Genomic DNA, 13,491 nt, shown 5'->3' with positions numbered 1-13,491 from the left:
GTAATTTTAACTATTTGTAATTATTTTAATTAACTGGAACGTGGCTATCTTGGACAAAGTGAAGTTTTGTGTGTTGGTGATTTCTTTTTCTACTATAAATGCCTCTGATGATGGCTCCGTGGTGAGCCGAAACATGTAAGGCAGGTGCTGACGAGGTGGAAAACTTAAAAAAGTGTCACATTTGACGGAAGAAACTTGATTGTTAATTGGTTAGTGTGACGGACCAGAATGAAAGACCTTAAACTGCTATTCAGTAGTTTAAAAATGTTCATTAAACTGTACCGTCTGATGATGGCTTTAAAAGACAAAACATGTAGCATGATGTAATACTACTATAAGTCCAATAAACTCATTGTTGCATGGTGAAGTGTGAGTTGGTTCTGATAATTGCTATGTTGAGACAGAACAATTTAAAAGTAATTTACCTTATAACTCCCATTTCTTTAACACATGCATTTTTCCTCTCCTGTGAAATCAAGTCCTCATCCAAATCCACTTTAATGGGCCAGTCACTGGTTGCAGACTGACACTGGCTATGTGTTTTGCTTCCTTCCTCAATTTCACAATTCACTCCTCCCTCCTCAACAGTAATTTCATCCTTCACTTCTTCTTTAATACATGGACTATCTTGGATCAGACAGGAAGGAAATCTGAAAATTCCATCCTTGTCATCACGAAGAGTTTCACTGTCCCCAAATGCAACTTCTTTATCAATCTCCAGCTTGACTGAAGGAACACACACAGTTTCATGCTGGAAACAAATGAATTAGTTTTAGAAACTGTTAACATGAAACTTCCAGAGGAGTAAAAAAAACCTTTCAGAGGGGATATATGCACACACACACACAAATACAGCCAACACAGATTACACCTATTGACCTATTTCAAATCCAATTTTATATGAACAGATCCACTTCCTCATCCTCCTCTTCCCTGTGGCTTATAGTCCAGCAGCTTCCTTGATATATGCTCTGGAGACATTCCAGATACATGTTGAAAGAATTTTTGTGGATATTTCTTTATTAAGCTTCAAGTTCTTCACAGGAATATAACAATAATGATAACAGCAGCAATCCATAGGACTGTGGCTTTACTAACCAAACAACTCTCACTGGTGGTCGGGCTAAGATTTCCTAGACCAGAAGGGTTTGTTGCCCCACTCTGATATCCCAGCCTGCCTGCAGTCACCCCTTGCCTAACAATGCAGAACAAGCAATCCAGCCACTTCTGTGAAAGAGTGAGAGCAGAGTAAAGAGACCGCTGGAGGGGGCAGATAGATTGGAGGGTAATTTGAGAGAATTATTTGCCCAGCTATACCATAGAAATCTATACAATAGTAAAACTGGCTTTATGAGTTCTGCCTCAAACATATCGTGTTTTGTAGGATTTGAGATTATCACACTGGTTGTTATGAAGAGTTCTATCTTCTGGTATACAATACTTTGTAGTCCACTGAAAGTCAACTGGCGAAATATGTCACCTCGATGTTCACAAATGGAGAGTAAGCCATGCAAGAAAGCGGCACGAATCAGGGCAGCAAGCAAAGGCTATCCTGTGACGTACTTACACACTGCGTCATGCCTCACAATCATGGATAAATATCGAATATACTGATACAAGTTTTGAGTCTTTGGACGGTATCTATCGCCCTGTTTTTTTTAACACAACGTTTCGGAGACTGGATTCTGCCTCAGTCCTCCGGTATAAGCCTGAGACCGGATATGGACCAGCTCTATCGATTGGGTCCAACTCAGTCCATTTTGCGAAATGCTGTTTGAAATAAAAACAGGACAGTGGATAATGTCCAAAACTCAATAAATTGTACTAATTTACCAGCGTCACAAATTTTCAGATCATATTAACAAACAAACCTCCATAACAAGCCCCAACTACAGTCCAACCAATACACCTTTTCCTCCGTTCTCAGCAGCACATAACGATAATTACGGTTTTCACTTCCAACTCACTGCCATCACCTGCCAAGGCCGACCATTACCACATATAATTGCGGGAATTCAAATTGGTTCCTGTAGGCTCTCTGATTGGTCGAGATCAGCCCCGTGAAACTCTCTTGTTATTGGTGGGCAACATGGCCGCCATGTCACCACGGTGCACTACTGCTGCCATCTCTACGCATTCGTTACTAACTAAATGTAAGAAAAATTGGAAGAGCTGAGGAGCTGAGAGCACAAACTTACAACGCTTACAACTGAAATAAAGACAAAAGACGAAATGTATGCGTGTGAAATGTACGACAGTATGAATGTGATTTTGTATAAGTTGTATTAATTTTGTTATAAAATGGGGAGAACAGTAATCGCAGAAGTTAATTTGCTGCCTTATTTAATTCATTTAGTAGAGCCAGACTCTTATGTGGTAGGGTTAGTTCTCGGCCAGGTAAGGTAAATTATATTCTACCATAAGGAAGACAATTGCAGTCAAACTTTGTGTCCGCTCTGAATATGTTCAATACAAAACCGTGTGAAATGTTATACAACCACGCTAAATGCTAATCTTATTTTAATTAGGTCTGTGTGTAATGTATCGTTTGGTAGTGTTCATGGGTTTAAGTGTGTGAAAGCACCAGCAAATAAAGAGTGAGGTTAATGAAATTAGAAGAAAAATCGATCATTGAAATGCTAATATTATTTAATTCCGAAAGTACTGTTATCACCCCGACCACTACCAACGTCAACAGTTTGGTCCTTTGGTTGTTATGGGTGTGGAATATGGTCTCTGTGGGACGAATATACAGTTTAAATTTTCTGGAAAGAAAATGTCAGAATATTTGTACTTCACAAGGATAAAGTGAATAATTCAGGAAATTATTTTGGTAACTTCGTAATTTATGTAGGTCACGCAGTATTATTATAGCATGGAATATGAGGAAATATAAGATGTAGTGTTAACATATTTTAACTTCTCAGAATGTAGGCCAGCGTGATTATGTGGTTCATCTGGCACGAACACCACACCCAGCACCCAAAGATGTGAAAGATGAAAGTGCAGGAGATGCAGCTCAGTCTCTAAGTAAAGTGGAACATCTGAAGCCACTCAAGTCTGTGCAAGATATCCAAGAAACATTGGTTGTCGATCATGCAGAACATGTTAGTAATCTGGTATTCATAGGAACATAGGGAGCTCTGATCTTTAAATAATGAGAGAAAATGGGGGTCACACACATACCTGCAAACCACAAATGAAGCCAATGAGCTATTATAATGTTTTTTGAAACTTGATTATCTTTACTGTAATAATGTAACATCATATCGCTTAATACTGTGTGACAGTTTGCTGTGTTATCACGTTTTACAAGTTACCATAGTTGCTTGATTCAGAATTGTAGGTATGATTAGTCTTTCCATCTGTCAGATATCACAAGGCACTTTTCAGACAATAAATTCTTTATGAAATTCAGAATACTCAAGGAACCTGGTAAAGTAAGTAAAAAAGTAAAGGTATCCCTGTAACAGGCCATGGAGGCCCATAGGGTTGTGAGATGTTGAGGTTCCCACATTTTCTAGACAATCATCTCATAGATGGCTGCAAGGTTGTCAGCCCTACGCGCTGGCCGCCCTTTATCCCCAAGAATATTTCTGGTACTCATTTATGTTAGAGGCTTGATCGACCCCAGGGCCATAGTGCGGCTGGAAGGATTTGGTAAATTGAAAAAATCCAATGACCTCATTGGGACTTGAACCCACAACCTTCCAGCTTGTAGCATAGTGCCTCAACCAACTATGCTACCGTGTGCCCCACAAGGAATCTAGTAGATGAATTAAAATGTGATTGCATGGGTGCTTAGGAAAGTTCATATACAGAAAGTTTGTCTGATGCCTTTCCAGTTCACAGTGGCCTAAAACAAGGCAATATTTTATCAAAATCTAAGAGAATCTGGAATGGTTGGGACTGGATGACTTCACGCCCATACAAAACTACATACAAAATGGTAGGTTTGTATATTCTTATTTTTATATTCTTAGCAGATGAGAAGCCAAAAGGTTATGAAGTAAATGGTAGTATGCATTATCTGAGTTTAACCTTTTCTTAACCTTTATGAGCCGAAAGACACCGTATGGGGACCTTTAAAGTAAAGCCAAGTGGCTGAAAGACACCGTATGGGTATGCACAGTCCACGCGTGCGCACAGTGTTTTAAAATCTAATTTTAAGATAGAAATTCTTGTTCTACGTACATTATTTTTCGACACCAGCTTCATAAGTAGTCTGTCTCCCCTCCTGCATCATCTAATTGAATGATGCCTTCGTGTGGAACTGTTGGAAACATCCGGAAATGGATAGTCCAACGTCGCACGTCATGCATTTTGTCCGGATGTAACTTCGTTTCCTACACGAAGAGCACGCGACATCTCAATCTCGAAGTAGAGGAAGTCGGCCAGTGATGTCGAGAGGCCTCCTCTAATCGAGATATCGCCGATGACACAGCAGGAGGTCGACCCCTGGACCGTTGAGGGCGAGGTGGACCCCTTGCAGCATGTTCCAGCATGTTGCGTACAAGGGCGAGATGAAATTCTCTGTGTGACAATTTCGCGTCACAGGATGACAACAGGATGAAACTGTTCAGAATCGTCATATCCAGGAAATGGAAAAATAGTTTATTTGTCCATTTCCAGGTCCGACGACTGATGCTATAACTGTTTGCCATTCTGTCCGCTTTGTTGACATAACCCATGTGCTTGTTGTAGTCAGCAACAATTGCTGGCTTGATGGCATTTCCATGCTCATCACAGAAACTGCCTTCTGCTGGAGGACAGTGCATGTTTGTCAGTATGTATACGTCACGTTTGTCCTTCCAAACTAGTGCTGTAAAGTTCCATCTCACCCTAACACGAATGTCACCTTTCTTCAGTCGAAATTGTCTTCGTCGAAAATCGTCAGGCAGGCCCTTCCGATTAGGTCTAACTGTCCCACAGCACGTTATGTCCTTTGTCATCAGTTCCTCAAACAAGTCTGGTGACGAAAAGAAATAGTCCATGTACAGTTTGTGACCTACGCCCTCAATACATCTGCATAGGCCCCTAACTGTAGCATGTGTCGCTGTCACGTCTTGGTCCGCACGTGTCCTGTCTTTTCCTAGATAAACCTTCATGTCATAGGTGTACCCAGTGGCATCACAAATTTTGAAGATTTTGATTCCGAAACGTTTGTGTTTCTTAGGAATGTACTGCCTAAAAACCACTCTCCCTTTGAATTTAACAATTATCTCGTCTATGGCCAAATGTTTGGAAGGGTTATAGTATTTTTCATATGCATCATTGAGTGTGTTGAAGATGGTCTGAATTTTCCATAGTCGGTCATAACTGTCGGCATTCCTGTCAGTTTCTGTATTGTTGTCTGCAAAATGAAGAAAACGAAGAATGTGTAGAAAACGGTCGCGTTTCATTGTGTTAGAGTAGAAAGGCATGGCAAATTGTTCTGCAGTCGACCAGTAGTCCTTTAGTCTGTCTCTAATGTCATGTCCCATTTGAATGATTATTCCTAGAAACAGAAACATCTCGGAATCGGTCATGTCAGGCCGCGGAGAAGGTCCGTCTTGAAGTTCGTCTAGGTACTGGTGGTAGTACCTATTCGTCTCTTCCACCAGCAGACGGATAATCCGTGCGAAGTACAGCATGAAAACGCAGAAAGGGGTGGAATCCTTATTTACGTGTGGAGCTTCATTGATATTTAACCCCACAGCTCCACCGGAATAATTATTCACACGCCTCCTGCCATGCTGGTGTGGTGGTCCCCAGGTTGCCGACGAAGATGATGGATCTTCGTCTACTTCGGGTTCTGAGCCCATTGTTTCCTCGCCCTTCTCAATTTCGTCTTCTTCTAAGTGAAACGAGGCCATGCTGGCTAGTTCAAATTGCGATGTTTTATTCATAACACAGTGCACTAGGCTAGAACGTTCTGGTAGTGCAGGGCTATGCTGAGAACAGTACCTCTGTGTGGTTAGTTCGATATATGCACAGTCAGGGTTTCTGAAGGACAATTCTAATCGCATCGCTTATAAAACATCGCAATTTCAACTATCCACCATGGACCCATTTGGCATGGAAGAGGCCGATCATAAATTACACCGATTCAGAATGCATTACAGACGAGACTGAAAGGCATTCCAAGAACAGTAGCTCTGTGTGTTTAGTCTGAGATGTAAACAGAATCATAACGCTTATAAAACATCGCAATTTGAACTATCCAACATGGCTACATTTTGCATGGAAAAAGCCGAGATTGAAGGCCGCTCATAAATCTCACCGATTCAGAATGTGATACAGACGAAACTGAAAGGCATTGCAGGGCTATTCCAAGAAGAGTACCTCTGTGTGGCTAGCCCGAGATATAAACATGCAGTGTTTCTGAAGTACAAAGTACAATAAGACTTGCGCCCACTCGTGCAATAGTAGAAAGGTAAGGTTACGACGTGACTGGAGAATGTGCCGTACAAACATTAGCTTCCTCCCCTTTAGAAAGAAAAGACAGGAAAAGAGGATGTCTTGCAGCATGCCTTTATACTGCAGAAACTTTCTGCATATTTGTTGACAGACACTCAAAATTGGGGAAAAAAAAAATTTTGGAATCAGTGTAACAATTTTTACAGATTCTAAAATCTGTAAATTACAATATCTGATTCTTTCTGGATAAAAGCAGCATTTATGTCGTTCGTTTATCACAAAAATTGTAGAAATTACAACATTTTGAGTAACATGATTACAATTTTTATTACTCTACAATGGTGGGCATTTAAATTAACTCCGTCCCGCTACCACTACCGGAATTTAAATGGCCCGTCCCTTAAAGGTTAATTTCCTCATGAATCAAATTTTGATCTGTTACTCCCATTCCCAAATATTTCAGCTGTGCCACATTTTCAAAGGATCTATTACATATCTTTATGTCATGATTTTGCATTGCATTCTGGTGATGAGACAGCAACATTACTTAGTTTTCACTGAGTTTACTTAAGAGACCAACCTCCTTACTAGTGTCAGTTAAAGTTTCTGTGTTTTTCTTTATGGTATCTGTGTGATCTCCCAGTAGATTTACATCATCAACATAGACCAGTAACTGATGCGTCCCATTTCACTTCAGTTGCACCTGATTTTCCTGGACCTTCCTAATGGCTAATCTAAAGCAATGTTGAAAAGCGGTGGTGATAAAGCATCTCCACGATTATACCATTTTGTATAGGAAACATCAGAAAAATGTTTACCTACCTTTATTATAGGTTTCATTTAAACACATTTTAATCAGTGTAAGTAGTTTCATGAATGAAAATGAAAATATTGTACAATACTTCCCTCCTAACTGAATCGTAGGCTTTCTTGAAGCATATGAAGAGGTGATGTACCAACTCATTGCACTCTAACTTTTCCATTTTATGGTATTAACTACTGAACTGTGTGGTATATGGCACTAGGCATGTGAAATGTATACTAATACCTGATGTTAAACATACCTGAAACTGTATGAATAATTTGTTTGGGGCAAAATTTATAAAGTAAGTATGCAGAAACCTTCAAGGTAATGCGTGTAGGAATGGAAAGTGTATATTAGTATATACTAGAGGAATTATAGCTGTATAGTATTCATTTATAATAATTCCTAGCATGTGTATATGAATAAAAGCTTATAAGGAATTAATTACCCGAATTTGTTTGTTTGTTGCGATATACTTAACAATTTGTAAAAGTGTTGACATTCTGACATATACTGACAAATATTTGTAAAGTAAATTTAATTTATTGTTCCTTATATGGGAAAGGACTGAAATATTAAGTTTGATTCACTGTTACAGGTTACACGGATGTTGCCAGGAGGAATGTGGGTGTTGGGTATTTTCATTGTTGGTCCAGGAGATGTGTTTCAGGATGCAAAGGCTGTGTCTAAATTACGTACTGTTCTGCACTGTATCAAAAAGAATTTATCAAATAAATTCTTTCTTCATGGAAACAGTCCAAGTTCAGAAAAACTTGCTTTACATTTATGCAGTACCACACAAAGGTAAAACCTAATATTCCAAGTATGTGTCCATGAATCAGATTTACATAAACAAGTATGTATGATAATATTGTAATTTTCTTTTTCTAGGTATACATGCAAGTCATTTGACACCAACAACTTTAATAGTTCAGTTTATCCTGTTGAGTGGAAGTTCCAACCCAAGGCTACCAGATGGCACCAGATAGATTGCCATTATAACTTAGATCAAGTCTTTCCAACCAGCTTAGATAAACAAACACAATCATTGAAAAAGAATCTACAGGTGAACTTCTTGTACTAAAGTGCATGACAAGTGTCACACAGCAAGAATTATGGATATTGGTTTTGGAATATCTATTATATAAGAGATAAAGCTATCCCTGCAAGAGGCCATGGAGGCCCATAGGGTTGTGAGACACTGAGGCTCTCACATTTTCTGGACAGTTGGCTCACAGATGGCTGTACGTCAGCCTTACACACCAGCCACCAGGCAGATTTTTGGTATTCATTTCTGTTAGAGGCTGAGTTTACCCCAGTGCCATAGTGTGGCTGGAAAGATTAGATCAATTGAAAAATCCAATGACTTCACAGGGAATTGAACCCATGACCTTCCAGCTTGTAGCATGGTGCCTTAACCAACTATGCTACGACATGCCCCTGCCCGACTACATTATATATACTATATCAGTAGTAGAGAACTGTGAGGAAAAAAGCAGTTTAACTGAAGTAATAGTACTGATTTTTATTTGGAAGGTACCTGATTTCAGTTCATATTGGCTATTCTGACAGAGGTTTTTTCTGGTTTTCTCACTGTTTCCAGTCAGGATTAAGAATAATGCCTTGAAATAACCAGTATGCATTCTTCCCTAGTCTAACCTACACAACTGTAATCTTACACGATTCTAAATAATCCCCACTGTTAATACAGCATTACTAAATACCTATGAACCACTAGAAAAGAATGTCAGATGTGTATGGTATGCCATCAGGGATGTTTGCTTCAGTTCTGCAAATGATATGTAATAGAGATTTTTCATGCATACCATATAGGGCAGTTATGTGGTGAGTTCACTTGCCAAATATAATTAGAATTATATAATCAAGGAGGATGAGGTGGACAGGGCCCCATATGGGAGAGAAGTGGAATTCATAGAGGGTTTTGGTGGTAAAGCCAGAAGGAAAGAAGACTACTAGGAAAACCTAGACATGGGTGGGATGATAATATTAAATGCATCTTAGAGAAATGGGATGGTATGTACTGGACTCATCTGGCACAGGATTTGGCTCTTGTGAACATGGTAATGAACCTTCAGGTTCCCATAAAATGTTGGGAAATTCTCAAGTAGCTGAGCGATCAGCAGCTTCTCAAGGACTCTGTTCCATGGAGTTAGTTCAGTATCAGTAATAAACAAAGCAACACAAAATACTTCAGTACACTGTTCTGTCCTTCATAATCCTCTGTACGTACATCAGGAATATAGTCCTAATTAATGACATCCATGTTTAGGATATGTTAGCAGCTGTGTGTGACAATATCAAGTCAGCCATTTGCATGTTTGATGGAGAGCTGAAAGATTCATCAGAAGTACTGGATGCCTTCGGGAAAAAGAAGAAATCTAAAGCCAGCAGCAGAGGCAACAACACTGGAGAAGTCAAGACACTAAATGTCAGTTTATACATTCCCTGTGTAAGTTCACGAGTGACACATTCGGTTTAAACTTATACAGTCTTAATTCCAGACACTGTAGCTATAGACAACCTAAGTTCTGTTTACTGGTGGGATAATGGAAACCTTAATTGCAGTTATTAATTAATTATGAACCATGCCATGCAGATGTATTGGAGAATGGATGTATAGCTCCTCCACTCTTGACCTCGGCACCAGATGGATGTGTGGTCACGTTCATGCCCCAGCTGCTTTACCCCTGGGGGGAGACCCCCCACAGTACCCAATGGGCAGAAGGATGGGTGAGCCTCAAATCCAATCTGGATGCTGTGATATAGAGGAAAATTTCTTGTCCCTGCTGGGAATTGAACACCAGCTGTCCAGCCCATAGCCCACTGTTATACTGACTTAATTATCCTGGCTTCTCAGGTGTAGATGGAGCAGTAATATTAGTATAATGGATATTGAAAGAAATACATTATATTTTATGATTTTTTTTTCAACCAGGATACTAGGACAGAAAAGGCTAGTGAAATGCAAATTATTGAATGTTCTGGTGAGATGAAATTCTTTGGCAGTCTGGCAAGTCGAGTGTTCCTACATCAGAAAGCAACAGTACAAGAGGCAGAACGGGTAATGTATAGGCATAATTATTTGTGAAGAATTATAGAAAAACCTGGATAAGAATTTTCCCCATGTAGTAACATAATTTTCAAGCCTCAATAAAATTTCCATAACCTACTGTCAAATTGTCTTGTGTACATTTCTGACTTTTCAAAACTAATATATTTTCCCATAGCATAATTTGTTCATTTGATGGGCAGTGTGTTCTTCAGTTAAATTAAATTGCAATTAGTAAAAACAGTCTGACCCCTATGGCACCATTATTGGTTATATTGATGGCAGAAAGGCATGAAGAGAAGTCTGCCTTTATCAGCCATTTTGGAGTAGGTCTCCTAAACTTTGAGACAATTCATGACATTATTCCTGCATGTGTCAATCACAGGCGGAATGAAAGTGTCAACTTTCGCCAATCTGATCCCAAAATGAAATGCCAGGAAGCTATTTTGATTTTCACTGACTGTACTGCCATCAAAAAATCTAAAGCAGATGGTGGTGGCTACATCCCCATCAGCAGGTGTTCATTTTTCCACCATTACACATGAAACTCAAGATACTTTGAAGCCCTTATGCACATTTACAATGACTTTTAATGCACAGCAAACACCACAGTCAGTTTCTTGTAGAATGCTGATACAGTTATATGACCATCAATTTTGGAATCATTCTGTTTCTGAGTGTGAAGTTTTGCTTCGCTATTACTAGTTTTCAAGCACTGCATATGATGCATATGAATTGGAGCTTGCAGTAATACCATAAATTGAATGGCATCATTGCTTCCAGAACTAGTTTAGTGACTGGACGAATACATTCAACTATTTGCGTTAGAATTGTCTGCATTGAATATTGTCATTAAATCATGATGCTTTCAGTTCCAGTACTCTTTCATTTGCAGGTTCACTTCCTTCCATCCATCCACTGCCCCATCACTACCACCACTAGTTCATACTTTTTGCTGTCATTTCTCCTATCCCTGCATAAATATAATGACAAAGGTCATAGATTTCAAAATGCATGCAACACTATAAGAAGAAATTTAAAAAGGAAAACTAGAAAAGAAACAGAACTGAAATTCTATAAGACAGTGGCAGTTTTATTTCATGAGAATGAAGCATAGATAATAAAGGCAACAAAAATTCAAACCCTGCAATGAAATTTTTATGATCATTGAATTTGGTTCATCCTGGTCTATCATACTAGTGATCGTATAAAAGGTTAATCAGCTCCATCCAGTGTGACTCATAACATCAGTCACACTGGATGGAGTTGATTGACCTTTTAATTTATGATAAGTCATGGGAAGTACAAGAATGGATATGATCAGAAATGATAAAGTATGAAGGAATATATTCAGCAGAAAATAAAATAAAGGCATAACGGAGCCTGGTGACTATTGACTAGAACATCTGCAAGGAATAGATTATGTAGCAAACTTTCCAGTTATACACAGAATGGAAGAAAAGATATTGGCAACTCAAGATGTGGGAAACTGAAGCATGAACAGGAAGATTTCCTATGTCCTGAAGCGAAAATGATGAGAGTCTGACAGGTGGCCTTCCCATTCTGAGACAGTTTCAATAAAAGCCCTTAAAATGTTAACAGTTCCATTGTAGGTCAGTGAGTTAGAGAACAGTTGTTTAGAATTTTCTCCTTGAAAAGTGTTTGAAGGATGTGTTGATCATGTGAATAGAATTTTATTGAGTCCATGATTTATTTCACCGTCTTTTAGTGCATACACTTATCTACCTCACTCCTTTCTCCCGCACTACATGTTTCGGCACAAAAGTGCCATCTTCAGGTGCTTATTCGATTAACGTCAAACTAGTTCACTGCATGCCTTGTCTTCATATTACATTTTATTGAGTTTTATTTGTGGAATACTTTACTTCACAGGCAGTAAAACAAGATATTGTTCGCTCTCTTGCATCACGACTTGAATTGCACTGGGACTCCCTTATAGAAGAGGAAAATGGATCTCCAGAAGGTATACTAATTTGAATGTGTAATTCAGGGTAACATCAACAATTACAGAAAACACAAGGAGCTAAACAATGATATGTCAGTCGTTCTGTTCTCTCTCTTTTTTATGTGTATATAAATGCCATCTGAAAACAGGTAAGTACTGGCTCTTGGACTACATGTGTAAGAAGAGGAATACAGTTTAGGCATGTATAGAATTCAGTATGTTTTCACACTTCAGTACTCACTTTGGTCACCGCAGTGAAACATTATTGAAGCACTCGACAGGTAAGCCATAAGAGAATTTTGTGTTCTTAGTTACAGATGGCTGCACAATTATAGTGTGATACTGGATTAATTCATGATTAATGACCTGACATGGCTGCATATAAAAAGTGTGGAATGACCACAAAAATCAGGCAAAGTGTAAAATGTTTGCCATTAAATACATTGTATTCCAGACTTGATCCCAGGAGTTAAAGTTGGCCTGGAAGCCTCAACACTGTGACTGAATCTAATTGATGGAAAGTTCTCCACCAAGTGAGAAAAGATGTACAGATAAAATTACATGAAAGGAATGATTTCAGTGTGTTCGTCTATTTTATTATAATAGAGCATCTGACGCTGCACGAACCACCAAGACGAGTTCTGGTGTCACTGCCAGGTAGCCGAGTTACCCTTTCTGATTATTTGTTTCCTGGAGAAGGGCCCTCAGAAGCTTTAATATCACTTCAAGAGCTGTTAGACGTGGAGGTGGAAGAGTCAGATGTGCAGAAGGATCTAGAAGTGCAGGCTGGTATGTACTGATGGGTTTATTTGAATGGTCTTTTAGCCATAGAAACACATGCCTGCCATAAAGCCAGCTTTTGAAAACGTTCAGATTCCTTTTGGGCCTTCAGTTAATTTCACTTATTGCCACAGTGTCTTCATATGTACAGCTATTTGGAAGTTAAAGGTTTTACTATATTGATATGCCAGATTTGTAATATCGCCTTGAAGTTGTCAAATAAATTTCAATTATGAATTGTTGCTCCAAGCATTTTAACTAACCAAGTTTTCCAACAAAGGCACTGCTACATATGTGTTCCAAAAGACCAAATTAATGACTAGATAAGTGGCCTTTTCATCATGATAATGCGATAAATGAATTCTGGGCAAAAAACAAATACTAGCATCTGATTTACAGATTTGTCTCATTTTACCCTGTGTGACTGTATTTGCAAAACTAAAAATTGCCTTGAAGACTGAGAGCAATGTA

At 38.9% G+C, this 13,491-nt stretch overlaps 2 protein-coding genes across 3 annotated transcripts in view; one reads left to right on the top strand and one right to left on the bottom strand.

The window, feature by feature from the left end:
- LOC111874322 (zinc finger protein 471-like) overlaps window positions 1-2,010 on the bottom strand; it is an 11,693-nt gene extending 9,683 nt beyond the window's left edge. Inside the window, exons 1-2 of one of the 2 annotated variants that reach the window (XM_023869716.2) lie at window positions 1,872-2,010; window positions 426-751 (exon numbers count right to left, since the gene is read on the bottom strand). In XM_023869716.2, coding sequence (XP_023725484.1) covers window positions 426-751; window positions 1,872-1,877 — 332 coding nt within the window. In that variant the 5' untranslated portion in view covers window positions 1,878-2,010. Of the gene's footprint in view, window positions 1-425; window positions 752-1,567; window positions 1,655-1,871 lie in introns of those variants that run through there. The other variant, XM_023869715.2, reaches the window with a different exon arrangement.
- Window positions 2,011-2,168: 158 nt separating this feature from the next.
- LOC111874320 (protein odr-4 homolog) overlaps window positions 2,169-13,491 on the top strand; it is a 13,201-nt gene continuing 1,878 nt past the window's right edge. The window contains exons 1-8 of the mRNA XM_023869713.2: window positions 2,169-2,397; window positions 2,928-3,107; window positions 7,803-8,008; window positions 8,096-8,270; window positions 9,495-9,674; window positions 10,161-10,286; window positions 12,168-12,258; window positions 12,847-13,029. Of these exons, the coding sequence (XP_023725481.1) occupies window positions 2,302-2,397; window positions 2,928-3,107; window positions 7,803-8,008; window positions 8,096-8,270; window positions 9,495-9,674; window positions 10,161-10,286; window positions 12,168-12,258; window positions 12,847-13,029 (1,237 nt within the window). The 5' untranslated portion in view covers window positions 2,169-2,301. The remainder of the gene's footprint in view (window positions 2,398-2,927; window positions 3,108-7,802; window positions 8,009-8,095; window positions 8,271-9,494; window positions 9,675-10,160; window positions 10,287-12,167; window positions 12,259-12,846; window positions 13,030-13,491) is intronic.

The sequence above is a fragment of the Cryptotermes secundus genome, unplaced genomic scaffold (genome assembly GCF_002891405.2).
Source record: "Cryptotermes secundus unplaced genomic scaffold, Csec_1.0 scaffold2323, whole genome shotgun sequence".
Taxonomy (NCBI): domain Eukaryota; kingdom Metazoa; phylum Arthropoda; class Insecta; order Blattodea; family Kalotermitidae; genus Cryptotermes; species Cryptotermes secundus.
This window is presented reverse-complemented; position numbering and strand designations above follow the sequence as displayed.